This window comes from Elephas maximus, chromosome 10, assembly GCF_024166365.1.
Source record: "Elephas maximus indicus isolate mEleMax1 chromosome 10, mEleMax1 primary haplotype, whole genome shotgun sequence".
Lineage (NCBI taxonomy): Eukaryota > Metazoa > Chordata > Mammalia > Proboscidea > Elephantidae > Elephas > Elephas maximus.
The window spans coordinates 111211040-111230587 of record NC_064828.1 but is presented as its reverse complement, the minus strand read 5'-3'; the positions used below and the strand labels follow the sequence as shown (position 1 = coordinate 111230587).

At 46.6% G+C, this 19548-nt stretch overlaps 1 protein-coding gene across 6 annotated transcripts in view; it reads left to right on the top strand.

Annotated features, from left to right (window-relative positions):
* Window positions 1–17388, top strand: part of PPP2R5C (protein phosphatase 2 regulatory subunit B'gamma) — a 178860-nt gene extending 161472 nt beyond the window's left edge. For 2 of the 6 annotated variants that reach the window (XM_049898338.1, XM_049898333.1), the window contains exons 13-16: window positions 2242–2343; window positions 4680–4752; window positions 8682–8798; window positions 14519–17388. In XM_049898338.1, the coding sequence (XP_049754295.1) occupies window positions 2242–2343; window positions 4680–4752; window positions 8682–8798; window positions 14519–14650 (424 nt within the window). In that variant the 3' untranslated portion in view covers window positions 14651–17388. Of the gene's footprint in view, window positions 1–2241; window positions 2344–4679; window positions 4910–8681; window positions 8799–12112; window positions 12908–12944 lie in introns of those variants that run through there. The other 4 variants (XM_049898337.1, XM_049898336.1, XM_049898334.1 and 1 more) reach the window with 4 other exon arrangements.
* Window positions 17389–19548: the final 2160 nt, after the last annotated feature.

The window sequence follows — 19548 nt, the reverse complement described above, 5'->3', positions numbered from 1 at the left end:
GGAGCCCCCGCTGCAGTCAGCACCTGGGGACAGAGATGAAGAGCGGTGCTCGCAGGACAGCCTGCAGATCTCAACATCTCCATATTTCTCTCCTCTGTCCTTCTGCCCAGTGAGCCTCAGTCAACTGAGTCACAGAGCGGTGGTCTCCTGAGACCATAATGGAAAGCTCTCCATTTGGGGCCACGTGATCTATGAATACGAATTGGCACTACCCAGAACACTACTGTTGTTGAAATTGGAGGAGCCCTGGTTGCTCAGTGGTTAAAGTGCTAGGCTGCTAACCAAAAGGTCAATGGTTCAAACCCACCAGCTGCTCCATGGAAAAAAAGATGTGACAGTCTGCTTCCATGAAGATTACAGCCTTGGAAACCCTGTGGGGCAGTTCTGCTTTGTCCTGCGGGGTCGCTGAGTCAGAACTGACTTGACAGCAACGGGTTTTTGGTCATTTAAATCGATATGGGTCTCCGAGTTTTGCTTTCTCCGTCCTCCTTCATTTCTTTCCTTTCAACGTGATAATCGCTAAGTCAGAATTTCAGAGCAGGAGGAGCAGAGCTATGAGATGGAGTCCTGCCCCTCATTTTACAGACAGGGAAACCAAGGCTGAGAGAACACATAGCCCAGCCTGCAGGCACACAGCTGCTTAGTGACACGTCGGGCGCTAACTGGGTCTCCTGACTCCCCGGACAGTGCTTCTCCTGCGGTGCCGTGCAGACGCTCCACCAGCCCCAAGTCTGGCCTCCATCATTCGCCACTCCTGCGCTCTCGGGGTGCAAGCAGCACCACCTCCCCACAGGGTCAGGCTGCGAAGCAGCAGGCGTACCAGCCTGAGCAGGGGAGGGTGGCCAGCCAGGGGCCAGCAGTGATGAGCACCCTGAGTTCTCTGAGCTTCACCAACCAATGCGGTGAGTGGAAGAACTGTGGACAGAGGGAGGGCACGAGCGCCAAAGCCAGACTCCGGTTTCAATTCCCAGCTCCACTGCCGACTCCTGTCTGAACGAGGCACGTTACTTCTTTCAGCCACGGCTTCCTCATCTGAAAATCTAGAAAGTGACGGCATCCAGCGCATTGTCGTGGTGTGGAGATGAGTTAAGATAACGTTATACCTTAATGTGGTATCACCTCGTGAAGACTAAGATAAAGTTATACACACATACAGTGAAGTCCCTGGCGCATAACAAGCACTGAGCACATGCTCGCTGTCAGGGCTGTAGTTGTGGGACTGGCGGTGAGTGGTGCTGGGGGCAGCAGTAGAAGAGGAGGGAGTGGCCACAGGAGTCATCATCCATGGAGCAGCAGCACAGCTGTCATAACCAGTTGTCGTCGAGTTGACTCCAACTCATGGCGACCCCACGCGTGTCGAGTACAGCTGGGCTCCATGGGTTTTCAATGGCTGATTCTTCAGAAGTCGATCACCAGGTCTCTCTTCCAGGGCGCCTCTGGGTGAATTCAAACGGCCAACCTTTTGGTTAACAGCTGAGCGCATTGGCCGTTTCCACCACTCAGTGATTTTGTAGTAGCCGTAGGTATTAGTATATCGACTTTTGACAATCTTTGCTTTGTAACATTCGTGTTTTTACTGAGTTCGAGAGGTGATAAAGCCCCCCGGAATTTAACCATGCTGTCTAGTATAATGTGAAGGTTAGCGGTGATTAGTGACTGATACTAAATTACTACCCGTTGCAGAGAAAGAAATGTTCTTTTAAGTGTTTTCAGAAGGTAATTTCGGTTTTATCATAAAGTGAATTAAAAAGTAGCTGTGCTTTGAGAATTAGGTTTGATTCAGCTGGTTTTAATACAGTAATTTCATTTTTTACCTGCTAAAGCTCTGCTTTGGCATTATTAAAATTAACTTTTCTGCCCTCTGTGAACAAAATTGAAAGGGAACTAACGTTTATAGGAAATAAAACGTTTTTGTTATTGTCCTCTATGTAATTAAGTTTGTCTCAATTATATTCAAGTTTCAACTCAGTTTCCAAGTAAGATGGCTCTTGGCTGCCAGGACATTAACATTCAATGGCCTGAGGCTCGAGAGCAATTGTGAAGCAGGAGCCTAGAGCTTTGGCCGGCTCCGAGAAAGCAGAGCAACGAATCCAAGGTGACAGGCTGAGGAAGCGTGCGATGTGCAGGATTCTTGAAATAGCCTGATGCATTTGGAGAGGAAACGTTTGTGGCAGAGTAGGGAAGGGAGAAAGAGTAGGCAAGACCCGGCGTTCGAGTCTCAACATGAAGTTTTGTCTCTAGGACAATACACGGCCTGATCTACAACGCGCTGAAGCTATTCATGGAGATGAACCAAAAACTATTTGACGACTGCACGCAGCAGTTCAAAGCCGAGAAGCTGAAGTAAGTTGCTCCTTTCCAGCAGTACTGTCTGAAGGGCTTTTTGTTTTCATTTTTTCTTAATCCTGAATAGGCCTCTTCCGTGGCTTTGCCCTAAAAAGTTATTCCTCACTTTAAAGCAAAACTAGCCCTCTCATACTTGGAAAGCACATTGAAACTTGGTTGTGATAACTCATTTTCCAAGAACGCTGGTTTAAAGTTAGGGATTCTCCCCGCTACACTACCAGTTGTAGTCAGGATAGCACGTTCGTAGTCCAGAACTGAGCGTTTGGGATGTCTGCTTTTCTCGGGCACGCTAGGGGGCTGCAGTGTGTGCTTGTTTTTTCATGTTTGTGAGGCAGGAATGTCATTCTATCCTGTAAGGCTCATGTGAGGGAGCGACAGCCTTCTCCCACAGCTTTACCGCTCTGGTATAACAACCTGTGTAAATGTAGGGCATCTCCGGAATCGAGGCTGGGTCCTTTGAAAAGCAGGCCCTGCTCCCCTGCCCTCGAGGACCTCGGAGCCCAGCATCTGCCAGTGCAGGCCCAGCTGACACCATGGCCCGTCCCCAGGCTGTGCTAGTCACTGTGAGAGCCATTCACATCTGCAGAGTGTGGGCTGTGCTGGTCACAGGGTGACCCATTCACATCTCCAGAATGTGGGCTGTGCTGGTCACCACGTGAGCCATTCCCGTCTGTAGAGCGTGGGCCGTGCTGGTCACCACACAAGCCATTCACATCTACAGAGTGTGGGCCGTGCCGGTCACCACACAAGCCATTCACTTCTGTGGAATGTGGGCCGTGCTGGTCACCACGCAAGCCATTCACGTCTGCAGAGCGTGGGCCGTGCCAGTCACCACGCGAGCCATTCACGTCTGTGGAATGTGGGCCGTGCCGGTCACCACGCGAGCCATTCACGTCTGTGGAATGTGGGCCGTGCTGGTCACCACACGAGCCATTCACGTCTACCGAGTGTGGGCCGTGCCGGTCACCACGTGAGCCATTCACATCTGCAGAGTGTGGGCCGTGCTGGTCACCACGTGAGCCATTCACGTCTGCAGAGTGTGGGCCGTGGCGGTCACCACGCGAGCCATTCACGTCTGTGGAATGTGGGCCATGCTGGTCACCACACGAGCCATTCACGTCTGCCGAGTGTGGGCCGTGCCGATCACCACGTGAGTTATTCACATCTGCAGAGTGTGGGCCATGCCGGTCACCACGCGAACCATTCACGTCTGCAGAGTGTGGGCTGTGCTGGTCACTGTGCGAGCCACTCATATCTGCAGAGTTTGGGCTGTTGGCAGATTCTATTTTTTGTCCCTTGAAACTAGCTGAGATAAACTTTGAATTGATGTAATTCAAAATACAGTATATTTGTACATATTTCTATTTTAGAGAGAGAGAAAGCGCCCTGGGGGCACAGTGGTTTAGCACTTGGATGTTAACTGAAAGGTTTGAAAGGCTGGCAGTTCAAACCCACCAGCCACTCTGCAGGAGAAAGATGTGGCAGTCTGCTTCCGTAAAGATTACAACCTTGGAAACCCTATGGGACAGTTCTACCCTATCTTATGGGGTCACTATGAGTCTGTCTGTAGTGTTGCTATGAGTTGGAATCAACTCTGTGGCACATAACAACTGTATATACACAAGGAGCCCTGGTGGTGCAATGGTTAAGAGCTTGGCTTGGCTACTAACTGAAAGGTTGATTGTTCAAACCCATCGACTGCTCCACAGCACTGATGACCTGGCTGTCTACTTCAGTAAAGATTACACAGCCTAGGAAACCCTGTGGGGGCAGTTCTGCTATATCGCATGGGGCCAATATGAGTTGGAATTGACTCGACAGCACACAACAGCAGTGTATATTTGTGTATATATAAAACTAGCTGTCATTTATTCCTGCTTACCTATGTGCCTAGACTCACTGTTTTAGGTTTCTGGCAATACAACAGTGACTAAAACAACCTCTTTTACACTGTGGTATCTTCCGTGGCTGTGTAAGCTTCTCGTCAAAATTGTATGGGTTCTGTGAAGAAGCAACTAAACGAGGGACAGGCGGAGACATAAGATTTACTTGTACAAATATTTTTAAGAATTTCAATTCCTAGACATGTTAACATTTTAGCTTATTTGCTTTCTTAACTCTTTCCCTCTAAATCCCTGTTGCTTTCTTAGTGTTGTTTTTCCCGGTACACACACGGTGACCACCACTGTGGAGTGTGTATGTGGCTGAGACCAGAAAGTGTCAAAGGAAAAGTAGACAATTGTGTTGTTGGGCATGTCAGTGTTTTTTCCCCTTAACGTTTTCTTGAATGTGATTCGTCTCTCTAATACAAATGACACTTTACTATTTTTCAGAGAGAAGCTAAAAATGAAAGAACGAGAAGAAGCATGGGTTAAAATAGAAAATCTAGCCAAAGCGAACCCCCAGGTACTAAAAAAGAGAGTGACATGAAAACGTGCGGGGGATTACTGGAATGTTTTTATGACATAGGAGCATGGCGTCATCCCGGGAGGGAAGGGAACTCGATTTCACTAACATTGTATATGAAATTGTCTGCAATAAAAAATACTTTTCAACTTTGTAATCCTCCTCTCGTACAAGTACTTCTTTTTGCCCCACCAAAAGTTTTTACCACAGAATTGATGTATTTTTTTCCTCTGCTTTTTAAATAAGATGCAAATCTTAGGAATATACTGTGGTAAAAAGAAAACCAGGATATCACCTCTGTCTGAGGCCAGGATTGTAATTTGGCTTCTCTTGCAAATGTCAAAAAGATGCTGTCCTTCAAACGGTATTTGCCTTTCTTTTACATGTCAAACTTATTCTAAAGGAAAGGAGATGAGATTTGAGATAGAGCAGGAGTGAAGTGGACGTTCTCTCCTGAGGTTGGGTTTCTGTGGGCTCAGTCTTTGTCGTTGTTAGAAATTACCTGAATTTTGCCACGTGCACGACTAATCCTTTTCTCCACCGGCCAGGGCGCGGGGGGTCCCAATGTGCTCTAGCAAGTTGGTGCAAATGCTCACATCTCTGGAGCTGCGAGCAATTAAAGCCATTTCCTAAGTAGTGTGAACCGTCAGGTTGGCCCAGGGCTGCGTGTTTTGGGCTGATTTGTGAGTTGTGGTCTTTGGTTTTCTGTACACTTGTTTAAATGATTGGGCTTTGGAGTGCTGTCGTTGCCAACATTTCTTCGTGCTCTGTGTGCCTGTCCGATTATAACAACGCCGCTTAATGAAACTCACTTGTCTGAACCTTTGCCACACAAAGGACTCTCATGCTTTCCTCAGCTCACCAGAAAAGAAAATAGTTTACCGTCCGTGGAGGACCACTGACGTCACTCTCAAACCCTAAGAGATTCAGTAAGGCAAACTAGGTTATCAAGTATCTTTCTTTTGGTGAGGGGTGTGTGTAAATAATCATTATCTAAGTTGGTGTGTAGTTTTTTTAATCCCTCCAAAGTTTAAGGGAAAGTGATACATGAAGTTAAAACTATTTTACCTATGTAATAGCTTGTTGATTTGTATTCCTTTTGATACAATGAAATCAAAAGACAAACCAATTAAATGACGTTCTTAATTTTCTATCCTTGATGCTGCCTGAAACAAGTAGCCCCCATTGGTCTAACGGTACGGATCCAAGCCCTCACGTAGAAATGCCGTTGGAAGATTGCTGCCTGAAGCCATGTAGTGCTTAATCGAGGTAGATAGCTATAGTTGATCTACTTTAGAGAATAGAATTTATGTTGAGAACGAGGTTAAAGTACTGATGGTTGCTTTGAAACATAGCGATGCCATCGGTCTGGGGCACAATTGGGTGGTCTGGCCCCGCCGGCGTTGCCAAGTGTCCGGAAGATCCCTGGGCAGGGCCATGCAGGAGACATCCCAGGCAGGAGCTCCAGGACCAGCTGCCCACATGTCAGAACCAACACCCTGAAAATCATACACAACGTCATATTCATTTTACCTAGAATGTAGGAATAACCCAGTGAAAACCTTAGGTAAGACGTTCGCATTACAGGCTCAGGAGCTGGTTGGTTGCACTAACAAGCGGGGCCCGCTTTTCCTACTGTGCCAGTGTTGCATCTGATATATACAGATACGTAAATATATATCCTCTGTCCGCCCTTTTCGGAACTTGAGTTTTCTTATGTTTTTTAATTCGTTTTGGTTACTCTCTTTAAAAATGTCTCTGTGAATTCCATCAATGTCATGGTCTTCACCTGCCTCACATCTTTGCGTGGAGCTGGTGAGAACGCGTGTGAAGCTGTGATCTTTGTATCCTCCCAACCGCTCGTCTCTCCTGTGACTTACCCTGCAAGTCCTGTCCGCATGCCCCCTGCTGCCCAGCATGGTGCTGCTCATGTGGAAAATACTTCATGGCCTACTCTCGCAGAGCTAGAAGTTAGGGCCTCAGCCTGGCTTTTCATTCTCTTGAGAGAAAAAGTTTCTATTCTTTCCTCACTGCTTGCCGTTTATTTAAAAAAGTAAAACCTTTTGTAGACAATACAATTTGTTTCTTATTTATGTAAAGAAAGTAGCTGGATTTTTTGACGCTTGATTTTCCATCTCAAACCTGCCTTTTTGAGAATGGATTTAATGGCTTTATTTTTTAAGCTGGATTCCTGCTAGTTCACTACGTGTTCACTGACACGTATCTAGAAGTTTCTCTGGCACTAACCCTCATTTTTTACAAACAAAATATTTGGTCTATTCAAAGATAAGCATTGTCTTTGGATCTCATCCCAACGTGTGTGCAGAGGTCAGGAAGCCACAGCGGCCAGGTGGCATCATCAGGAAAGGGTTCCAGAAGCTCTCTGGCAGCAGCAGGGGAGGGGTGGGTGCTGGGAGGGTGGCCCTCATGGGCACGTGTGGGAATGTGGTTGTGGTACTGGCAGAGTCAAGGGTCAAAAGGCGAGGCCTGGCAGGACCCGGGTCCACTGGGTAGGGAGAGGAAGTGGCAGCACCTCAGAGCTGACCCCACAATGGGCAGCAGCGGCTCTCAGATGCTGCTTTGAGTGATGGCACAGCCAGGTGCGGGTGAGCAGAGAGGTTTGGAAGCCGTGAACCCACCGGAGTGGTTAAGGGTGTGGGTCAGAGAAACCCCACAGGGTGGCGAGGAGGGGCCAGGGACTGTTGTTTAAGGTATGAGTGGAGGAAAGAGGTCCCTGAGAAGGCTGAGGAGGGAGGAGAAGAGCCAGGAGACGGAGCGCAAGGTTTCCGGAACGACAGTTCAAGTGCATCACACCACAGGGAGGTCAACTGAGAGTAGCTAAAAATGGCTTAGCGGCCAAGAGGTTACTGGTAACCATGTGCCAGAGATCCCATTCATGAGGGGTGCGCTGGGACCAGACTGTGAGGAGTGAGAGAGTGGGGCAGGAGAGGGAACCCTGAGGATGGGTGCATGGCGTGGAGTAGTACCGGTCACAGCAGACACCCAGGTTTTTTCTTTGCCTTGTCCTCCCCTTCACAGAGAAAGTAGACACTAAACGGTAGCAGTAGTCAAGCTATTCCATGTACCTTCTCATCTCCCTACCACACTAGCCTCTGGCGTGATAGGGTCCGCATCTTAGGAAACAATCTCCAAGGCCAGGTCCCACAGGCCTGGCTCACCCCAGAGCACCCACGTGCTCTGGAGCCCAGAGCGCAGCAGATTTCCCCAACAGGGCCAGCACAGGACTCAGGGTGAACATGTTCACTCTAGGGCAGGTCCCGGTGCACTGGGTTTGGTAGACAGCGAAGACATTGAGAGTGTGGGTCAAAGGGTATCAGCAGTCATGGCTTTCAGTGAGTGAGGAAAAGGCTTAGAGAAGGGGCCAGAGGGAGAGTGGGACCAGGCCCACCGCCATGTAGCGGGTACGGTGTCCCAGAAGTAAGGGGAGGTGCCGCTGGGTAGCTGGTTGTGCCCAAGGAGGGGGATTAGGGGAGCAGATTTCTGAGGCGAGACATTTCCACGAGCAAACCCAGGTATCCCTTGTGTTGAAATCCCAATTGTAGAGTCAGAACATCAGAAACCACAAGGCAGGGCTCAGGCTGGACCAGCCACCGAGCACTGAAGGCCCTGGGGTGTGTGTGGTGGGGGGCTACGTGAAACCAAGAGCTTGAAGTGGTCCTTGTGGGCCCACTGAGCTCTCACTCCCAGGGCTGCCTGCACGGCAGAGAACACACAGCTTCCTAGCTGTGGAGACTGCAGGGCACCCGGTGCTGAGGTTATAGGCAAGTGTATCTGCCAGAGAGTGGGTGTCAGGACAGGGTGCTGGGGAGGACACCCATGGGAAGGTGTGTCCCCGGCCGGGCGAGAGGAGAGCCCTGGAGCTCAGCCTGAGCACCTGCCGGACAGTGACACCTGACTTTGCATTCCAGTACGCAGTGCATAGACAAGCCAGCGCCCTGAACATCCCGGTCGCAATGGAGACAGACGGGCCTTTATTTGAAGATGTACAGATGCTGAGAAAGACAGGGAGCGAAGATGCTCACCAGGTAAAAGCACAGAGCTAAGTTGAGACGTACGCTTTGTAGCTTTGCTTAAGAAGCACATATAATTTTAGTAGGTGACGTGACCTGCATCGCTGCCTTCTGTTGAAGCTAAAACTAGAATTCCGTATTGATAACTTTATAGGAAACCTGATCGTAGGTCTTACTCAGTGATCACATTGCTAGGAACCGTTTCCAAGGGTCAAGGATGTGCCTGAGATGAGCCTCTTCGTTTCCTTTCACGGGGATAATCCCCACTCCTGCCTGTTCTTTAAATGTTAGCTTGAGCAAGACCAGAAGCTTTGCAGCAATACTAGTTTGCCATGCTTTCTTCTCTTGCACCTTCTGCTCTGGCCCAGAGATAGCCCCCTTAGTTCTCCACGGTGGTCACCACTAAGCCGCCTCGGCCCCAGGACCCAGGGCCTCCCCGTCGCATCTGTCAGAGCCACTGTCTCGGGACCAGGGCTTTCTCAGGACCTCTTCCCTGGTACCCAGGCTCTAGGGGGTTTCATTTCCATTGTTGGGGAAATGTTTAGATCACCGCTGGTCCACAGAGAGCCCCTTGGGACTCTGACTACTGAATTGGGACTCGGTACAGCTCAGGCCTTCAAGCGGGGTTGGGGTTCACTGAGGCTGCGTGGGCTTGAGGGGCCTTCGACTGCAGCGCTCCTCGGAGCACGCTTTCCTGTCCTGAACCCACGGAGGCATGTCATCCTGGGTGGCTTTAGGGGCGGCAGCCTTTCCACCTTTGAAACTTCCGTGCCCTTTGACAGCCTGAGAATCCCTGCAGACTTGCAGCACCAACAGCCTGAAATTTAACATGACCCTGTTGTTGCAATGACAACGCTGAGTGCAGATGGCTCATAAATGCCGGGGTCATCTGCAGCTCAATTAAGCAGAGCGGGTTTCTTTCATCTATTTGTTCTCAATTCAAGGAGATTGCACTCCCCGCTTATCCAGACAGGATCAGACGTTAGCAAGAGTGGCGTCCACAGTCTAGGCCTGGCTTTCCGGCACGGCAGCTATAAGCCATAGGCGGCCACTGAGCACTCACAGCGCAGCTCCGAGGCCAGAGCACACACCAGATTCAGGACTTGAACAAGGGAATGCAAAAATGCCTCGTTCCTGGTTTCTTATTATCAATTATATGTTGAAATGGTAACATTTTGGATAGAATGTGTTGAATAAAATACAGTGAAACCTGTGAGAGCCAGAACTCCACGGGACTGCCTTGTTTTTCCGGGTCTCGTGAGTTTTCCACCTTTGGCAAAGTGAAGTCTTACGACTTTCTGTAGCTGATTTTAGGGAAGATGTTTGAGTCTTCCTTCTCTGACAGGTTTCCACCTTACACAGGTTCTGGCTTTCCCAGGTTTTATTGTATGTTATTAAAATTAATTTCAGCAATTTCCTTTTATTTTTTCAATGTAGCCACTAGAAAATTTTGAATTAGACACGTGGCTGGCGTCATGTTTCACTTGGGCCGTGCTGGTCTAGACTGTCTGCTCATGGACTGCAGGAGGAGTGGCACCTGTGGCCAGGCACCTGTGGGCAGCCTCACTCACCTGCCAGGTCCTGCCCCGCCTGGCCTCGCCTGGGGGGGTGAGAAAAACAGGTGAATGCCTGCTGGTTCCAGCTCATCAAAGTTAGTAAATACAAAAATCCAGTGGAAAAACTCAACATACTCCTAGCGAACATAACTTTTTTTTTAACTTATTGTAGTTGAATCCCGTACTTTTTTCACAATTAATAAAAGCAACAACGGATGAATTTAATCAAAAAAAAAAATCCTTTTGTATTTATTCTGTCTGTTGGGGGTGTTAATTTTCCTCCTCCTGGATTTTGTTTTTTTTTGGAAAGGAGTTTAAGGTCACCTTTTTTAGTGATTCAGAACATAAGGCCAGGCAGCCGGGAGGAAATCAAATCGGTCCTGCCTACAAGTGAGCCTAAGTGAGCCTGCTCACTAGCTTTCTAAGGGCCTGGTGGCTTTTAAGTCACTTAGGCCACACAGCTTGAAAAGGAAGTTGATTTATAACCAAATTCTTACACATTAAATACTTCGGGTTGGAGAGTTTTGCTTTTTGACTTAGGTCAGAATTAAAACTAAGGAAAGAACAAACTATGCCCAAAGTGTAATGGATATGTCCGTTGTAGATATGATTTAGGTCCCACTCTAGGAGTCCGAGGACTGGGTCAAGATCAAGAACGCAAACCAAAATAGCATCTTTATCTTGAGGAGAGCTGCCTTTGAAAGTGGCTCTACTACTTGTATGATGCACCGTGCCAGGCAGACCTCCCCCAGGTTGATCGTCCATGGCCCTTAGGAAGGGGCCCAGCCCTGGCTCAGCAGGCGTGCAGTGTATGTCGGGGGAAGGAGCCAGTCCCTGCACCTAGTTCCTGGTAGAGGATGTGCAGACAGATTTCTTGGGGACCTCTGGTAGCATGTTTGTTTTCTTGTTTTCGTGATTCCTGATATCAAGTTATATAGCTGAATTTTCTGTATAACTGACATTCTTGCGAAAGCTCTTCCTCCACTTTGGCCTTTAGATTCCTGTGGATCATGTTTGTGGGTCAGAAGACTCAATGCCGTTCCCATGTCAGTTCTCCCAAGCATTAGTCAGCACACTTAACAAAATATCAGTTCGACTCCCAGTAGCCTTTTTTTTTTTTTTTTAAATAAATTGACTACCTGATTTTAAAATCCATGTGGAAATGGCAAAGGACCTAGAATAGCCAAAACAGCCCTGAAAAAGAACAAAACTGTGGACTAAATTATCTGATTTCAAGACATAGATTTCTATGGATCAGGCTCTCTAGAAGACAGATAGCTATGAAGTACTGTCTCCTTGGGGTAGTATTTGAAGTGACAGACTCTTTGTAATCTGCAAATGTTTGGAAACCACATTGGCCTAAGTTACAGTGAAAAAACTGTCCCAAGCTTTTCAGCTTTTATATTTAGTAATTTGGAATATTTTCAGTGTCCTTTTATTTTTGCTTTTAGCAAATTTTATTTTCCCAAAATAATTCCAAATGTCCTTAAAATGACTTGAGCGTGGGGCCAGGGCAGGCGTGAAAGGTAAGTCATGGTACCACCGGAAAAGGGGGGTGATGGCTGAGACCCAAGTGCCCATGGGGCCTGGCCGGCTAGGTGTTTTCAGAGAAATTCAAATGAGCAGTCACCCAGTAGTAGAACCATTATTCGGATTTCTTTTGAGAAACTTCTATAACCCTATACAGAACATTCAGAGCAAACTAGTAAAGTTCATGTGAAGACCATTTCTGTCAGAGACATTTAAAATGTTTGTAATTCTCATTTTTAACAGTTGGTCGGGAGAAAAGCAGTATCAACCATGCAAGTAAGGAAGGTGTAGAAAGACGAAAGGTGGGAAGTGAAGGTATTCCTTATAAAATACGTAGAGTGTGTTTAAGGCTTTTTCTTCAGGAAAACGTTGTGTACATGAAGTATTTTCCCTTTTTTCCATGTCATGCCAGCTTGTGATGGTCAAGATAAAATTAAAAATTGGTCAGTTCAAAATTGAGAAATTGTCATCAGTTCTATCCTCAATTCAGTGGTAAAGTTGGAATTGCTCCTGTAGAAGGGGGAGAAAAGTCGCACAATTGTCTCCCCTGCCCCCGCTATTCTTTTACTGTTTCTTGTCAACATTCAAACTTTGACCTCTGTCCGTTGGCTGCAGACGGGGCCCTTGGCTCCAGCTAGTGTCTCCTCCGCGGAGATGTCCACAAGTTGTGCTTTGTCCTCTTTTCTGTCTCTTCCACCCCCCCAGCATGTCTGCCATCACGCCTCGCCCACACATGTTGCTCACCTAGGGTGATCGTATGCGTGAGGTCTCCTTCCTCCCTGGCTCCAGGTTTTCTAGTTGTTTCCCTCTTGTGTGTGACTTCCTTCTCTGCTTCCACGCTGACTTAAAACACCTCCAAGGCTGTCTTCTCAGGACCTCCGGCTGCAGAAGCTCAGGGCCATGTTTGCTTCCTAAATTTGCATTGATGAGTTCCAGCTCCAAGGTTTTGACTATTGCCTTTTTCCATTAAAACGATGTTTTCTTCTCCCTAGAATGCCCGTTTCAGCAGAAATTAAATATTTCAAGTATATACAGGTCTTGGTTTTGTTTTGCTTCATTTTGTTTTGCTTTACAGATCAATATAGAACGGACATAAAAACCCAAGGTGGAATTTCACCTCTGAGTTCCTGTGGGTCAAAGCAAACGTGCTTTACAAACCAAAGCTCTCTCACAAGCTAGTGGCCATGGACGGGCCCTCTGTGGGAACTCCTGACCCCACTCTCCGTGTGGGCAGCCCCCCCCGGAACTCTGTCTCACTGGCTTCCCAGGGACAACAGCCAACTCCCACCTTTGCCACGAGTGAATATTAGCATCCAAGCATCGTTGCCAAAAATAAACCTAAAATGGTGTCACAGCAAAATTCTTTTTAAATCTTGGCATTATTGCAGATGAATCTGCAAAGAACCTTGCTAAGAAATATGTAGCCCTGAAAAATGATCTTTTCATTTATGACTTCTCCAGTTCCTTGACCTTTTTATTAAAACAAAAAAGAATGTACTTTACATACCATATCGAGGTTAGATATCTGGAACCACAAGAAGCTGTTACGGTTTTGTTCTTTTCGCCGTCAAAGTATTGATATTAATGCGATGGCCCTGAATAACAGAACCTTATGACTGGAGTCCCTGGGTGACGCAAACAGTTAAGCGCTTGGCTGCTGACCAAAAGATTGAAGGTTTCAGTCCACCCACAGGCACCTGGGAAGGAAGGCCTGGCGATCTGCTTTCAAAAACCCAGCCACTGAAAACCCTGTGGAGCACAGTTCTACTGTGACACACACGGGGTCACCATAAGTCAGAGTCTACTCAGTGACATCTGGGCATTTTGTTTATTATAACAATAATTTGTTTTAACTGTTACTCGTGGAAACGAATGCATTTAGTATGTAAATACCCCAGATCAGGCACCCCTTTCTTTGTAGACCCCATTATCTAAATCATCTTGTGAAAATGGGGTTCATTTAGTTTTGTTTTAAGTAAAACCAAAACTTCCTAAACTTCTGGAAGAGAATGACGTGGAGAAGGGAGCCTTTTATTTCTGGCCTCTAATATTAGTTTTTCGTAAATAATTAAAAAGAGGATTTCTGAGTGCTAGAGGTGTTTTCCTTACGTGACCCATTTAAGGTCTCTTACTGTAACTACCCTTCTTCAAATTTGTTAAAACTTTTAGATCTTTTCTTGGTTTTAAATCCAGTTTAAATGTGGTTTTTCATCTCTCCTTTTTACCTCCACAGGAAATTAAGAGTGTCTGAAACCCTTCTGTAGTCGACAGGGCCGTCAGGCGGTATGGTACTGTTGTATGAAGTAGGCAGAAATAGCCTCCTGTTTACTGGCGGACTCTGCAAATGGAGGTGCTGAGTATTCTGTACGAAAGCTACCCATTTGGGAAGACAGAAATGCCTGTGTTTTACATGCAGCGCTACACACACGAGTCATTCAGTGATCTTTAAACAAGATAGGTCTGGTTGATTCCTTAGTCTTCTGTTTCATTTAAGGAACCTCCTGCTCTTTCCCTGTGACCAGCGAGACCTAGAGTTTGTGTGACCCCCATTAGACTCATAACTATCCCACGAATCATAGTTGAGAATAAGCGAGTCCGCTCTTCAGATAGCTCAGTTTCTAGCCAACCCCATTGCATTTTTGGTTTCAGGCACAGAAAGACCCGAAGAAGGACCGTGCTCTGGTGCGCCGCAAGTCGGAGCTGCCTCACGACCCCTACACCAAGAGAGCCTTGGATGCCCACTGCAGAGCCGACGAGCTGCTGTCCCAGGGCGGGCACTAGCTGAGCCCGGGGTGGGGGGTGGGGGGCGCTGCCGGTCTTCTCTGGGTTCTGTAGAACATGCATAGTCCTCGTGCCACACAAATCAGTTACACTCAAATCCGCGCTTTCTCGCCCGTTCCTAGGCAATAACGCAGCTCTGCGTCTGCAGCCAGCAGGAGTTCAAACAATGGTGGGTTCTCAGGCGCCCCGTGCAGAGCAGGGCGGTGGGCAGGGTCGCCAGCGAGGATGTCCCCGCAGTCAGACCTAGACAGACACCCTGGTCAGCACCTCCTTCTACACAGATGGACTCTCTACCCTTTAACACAGGTGGCTCTAGGATGCGGCCCATGGTTTTCAGATCAGAGGAACACTTTACCAAGTATTACCTGTTGTTTAAGACTTTTTCAACCTTGAGGTTGTTTCTACATAATTGTTACTCAGCCAGCTGTTGTGTTTTTTTTGTTTGTTTTGTTTTTTAACTCATTGAGGTGATTCTCTGCTCTCGGGTTCTAACGAGACTTCCTGGAAAAAGTGACGTGACAATCCCCAGCAGCTGTTATTTCCTAGGGCATTTCTTTACTTTTGTTAATGGCACATACACCATGTCAGACTTCTCGTACGTCAATCTAAAGCCATACTTTCAACTCCGTGGCACAGCACCAGGGTTCCAGGAGTAAGCTGGTAGAAGGAACTTACTTCAGAAAGAGCTTCTCTGTCTCCTTTGACTGGAATTGGAATTTTACAATTATGTGTTCATATTTTCATTCGCAGAACTTTTTTTTCCTTACTCAGACATTGTTGCCCTTTAACAGGGCTCTTGAATTAATAAAATTAGTCTCTAAGGACTCCATATTTTGTAGAACGTTAGGGTGAGATCATTTTGAGTTAACCAGCTCGCGGCCTCACGCAAACTGCAGCTGCCTTTCGACTTAAGGGAACAAAGACAATACCGGTTACACTGGCTTGGCCGCGAGGTTGTGTATAAATCAGGCGTGGTTCTCAGAGCTTAGGGGAGACCCCAGTGAGGACGGCTCTGAGTCTTTTTCTGTGGAAAGACCACACACATTATAAACACCTCACAAGTAAAATCCAATATCTAAGTTTTCATCCATCTTCAGATGCTGCTGTGTAGCTCACAGACTCCCGCATGCACTGAGCTTTTTGTTTTAGATGGGCTAGCACGAGGAGAAAAATCCTTAAACCCAGCACTTTGTCTGTCCTGTGTTTCTCAGGGTGGCCAGTATCTTGACTTTATCCTGCTTGAAAGCTATTTGAGACGTGTACTGCTATTCTAAACAAGTGATTCTAGTTTCTTTTGTCTCTGGCATAAGATTATATAACTTAGTGTTAGTTGTCTGGATGCATAAAAGGTAGTACGTGGCTTCTTCTAAGATCTGTCTTCAGTCGAGGTCTCCTGTGTCCATTAAAACACCGTGAGCGCAGACGTGGGTCCTGTGTGGCTGTAGCGCCTGCTGCCCTTTGGTTTCGTTTGAGTCCACCCACCGACATGGTTGATTTCCTTGTGTCTTGGGGGAGGGGGTTTTACTGTGCTAAGAGTCAGAGCGAGAGCTAAGTTAGAAGATTGCCCCAGCCTAAAGTGGGCAAGTCCACTTTGTGAAAAAAAGCATTTCCTGAGAAACTTGACAACTATCTATCCATTTTACCATTACGAAATCTATAATTTAAAAAAAAGTTTAGATGCCTTCTCCTTTTGAGTGAAAAAGGGTGCTTTTTATTGTATAAAGCAGCGTCTTATGTGTTTTGATATACCATTGTTTGAGCTTCCGTCTTTAGCTGATAGATTCTCAAATACCCTTGATTTTGGACATTCACTATGTTTGTGAGAGGTTTCTGGGAGGAAAAAAAAAAATCCGTTTCTGCCCTAGGTAAAAAGCAAAATATCAGTGTTTGGTTGATTGTGTAAAGCTCAACATCTGAGAACATCTCTTGGTCTAGGTTTTATTTCTGCCCTTTACTGAAGATAAACATTCACCAAAAGAAAGAAAGAGAAGTTTTGAGAGAAACTAACTTCCTTTGACGAGAGTATTAATATTTTGGCCTATTAAAGTTTCCCTAGTTAGTACTCTGAGTCCCTGTGCTAATTATTCGACTTCTTTGTCATTATATAGACCCACTGCTTATTGTACCAAACTGATTTCAGAAGTACGACATGGAAAATAAACTAGTAAATTTGGTGACGGTTTTTCTTCATAAAATTCTGCATTTGGCATCTTCACATTTTCCAAAATGTATCTCTACATCAGAAATGTCACTATTCCTAGTGTCTTTTTAGTGTGGCTTTAGTATGGCTTCCTTTTAATATTGTACATACATTGTATCTTTGTTTTATGGTAATAAGTAATAAAAATGTAGACTTCATATTTTGTACAAAATGTCCTATGTACAGAATTTAAAAAAAAGTTCATAGAAACAGCAAAAATAGGTAAGTGGCACAATTATTTTTCTTTAGAAAATATCTGTAACTTTATGCTTTAGTGAAATGTTAAGTACCTACATATTTTTTAACATTTTGTAATTCAGAAATTTTTGTTTTGACATTGTTTATGAAGAGAAACTTCATACACTTGCCATTTAATATGCTCTTTTATCTGATTTTAAAAATTCTAAAAATGGTGTATTATATGGACTAAATAAAGAACATGTGAATTTTATTACTCATCATGAAGCTAAATTCAGCCCTGGCATTGGGCAAGCTGGTTCTGGCCATGATCAGGTTACAGTTAGGGGAAGGGCCAGCGCCCTCGGGGACTCCGGAGGAGGAGAGGGGAAGGAGCCCCCCTGTTCCCCTGTGCTTGGGTGTCCACTGTGCTGCGGGTCAGCAGCCAGAGCTCCCCACAGTGCCCCTCTCAAACTAACTTTCTCCTCCTTTAATGGGAAAGTAGAGGTACTTTTTGTAGACCGCCTCTTGCTTTGGGGATAGGCAAGCGTGAATCAGAATGCAATTTATAGAAGTGGAATTGTTGGAGCCCTAGTTATGATGTTTAAAAAAGATCCACGAAGAGAAATGAAAGCCTTGAAAGTAGAGTGGAATCACTGAGAATATGAAGTGGAGGCCCTTGTTAACCCACCCCCTTTCTAGTGGAGAGATCATTGCCCTTTATGACACTGGCGCTGAAAAGCAAATGAAAGTTGGACCAGAATCAGGTGATTTCCCACATGTCCTCGCGACAAAGCTCGCCTCTCCTCGGTTGGATTTGATCAGCATTCCAGCAGGTACATGGTCAGGTGAGCTCTTTGGGGTGGCTTGGGAAAGGGAGGCAGGCTGGGACCCTTGGTCCTCAGTCTTCAAGTCTTGTCACGTGGTCTCTCTGACTCCCTTCTTAGTTATAAAAACACAGGAGAAGCCATTTATCAGAGCTGGGGGTGGTGTGGTGGTGTAGTGGTTAAGTGCTACATCTGCTAACCAAAAGATCAGCAGTTCGAATCCGCCAGGCGCTCCTTGGAAACTCTATGGGGCAGTTCTACTCTGGCCTATAGGGTCACTCACTATGAGTCGGAATCGACTCGACAGCAGTGGGTTTAGGGGTGGTGTGGAGGGCATGCAGGGTCTAATAACTGTTGGGTGTTTTACAGAACCTCATGCACCCATGTCTGCCCAGGAGCAAGTGCCCAGGGAAGCCTGTCCTCAAGCCTGGGCCACTCTCCCAAGTACTGCCCGAGATCAGATGCTTTACCTCTGTTCCCAGCTAGAAACTGTGGAACATTCTGACTGTGTTATTGATTCTTATTTATCTAGGGTCCCTTCCCACTGAGAACGTCCCATGGTGGGGTGTGGGGTTGGTCACTCAACTTGGTTGTACGGTGTTGCATGCTGAGCACCTGGCCTGGAACCCATGGCCTGGAGTGGGAAGGGCGAATTTCCCCAATGGCTAAGTCAAAGCTCGTCCATGACCACATAGTACTAAATCTGGGTCTGCTAGGCTGGCCTGCTTCATTCGCAGGACATTAGAGATGGCCCAGATGTGTACATATTCTCATGATACTCTGCAGCAAGGGGTTATCAATGCTCCCATTTGGTAGTAACGGTAGTGACTGTCTCTAACTGTGCACTTCTGTGTGCCAGACACAGGTCTGATACTTCACATACAGACCTATACCTGTAGTATGAGAGAGAAGAGGGGCTGGGATCCAAGGAGAGGATTCTAGAACCCCACACGGTGATGACTCAGGGTGGGCAGAAACAGCGACGCTCTGATCAACTTGCTGAATGACAGCGTTGTAGCAAAAGCAGCCATATTTTGTAAAGGCATTGGAATTTAGAATCTTGAATGTTGGCACTTCCTCGTAACTCTGGTTACTCCTTCTCAAGAGGCGATGCTGTGGAGAGGAGAGAGTGTCATACCAGAAGTCAAGGGCTTAAGTCAGAGTCCAGGTGAAGAGAAAGACAGGAGGAGGAGGAGCTGGAGAACGCCAGGCCGGTACTACTGTTTTTATGTCTTAGGTTTAGCTCAGGTGTGTGTTGCATGGAACCACCTTCATTTGCCTTTCTCACCATATTGCCACACAACTCTCCAAGCCCTGGTTTAGCAAAGAGGCTCTGTTGACAGAAAAAGTTCCCTCATCTGGGGGCAGAAACAGTTGAGTTACTTGTTGAAGAGAGGGATTCTCCCCAACAAAATTGATAAAGCTTCCTAACACTAAAAAAAGAGAAAAAAACCTGATCTTGTAGATTGAGTCCTGCCTCATTAACATAACTTCCTCTAATCCTGCCTCATTAGCATCATAGAGGCAGGATTTACAACACACAGGAAAATCACATCAGATGACAAAATGGCGGACAATCACACAATACTGGGAATCACGGCCTAGCCAAGTTGACACACGTTTTTGGGGACACAATTCAATCCATAACAGAGACCAACGCATTAGCTTCTGTTCTTGTTAAATTAACTTTATAA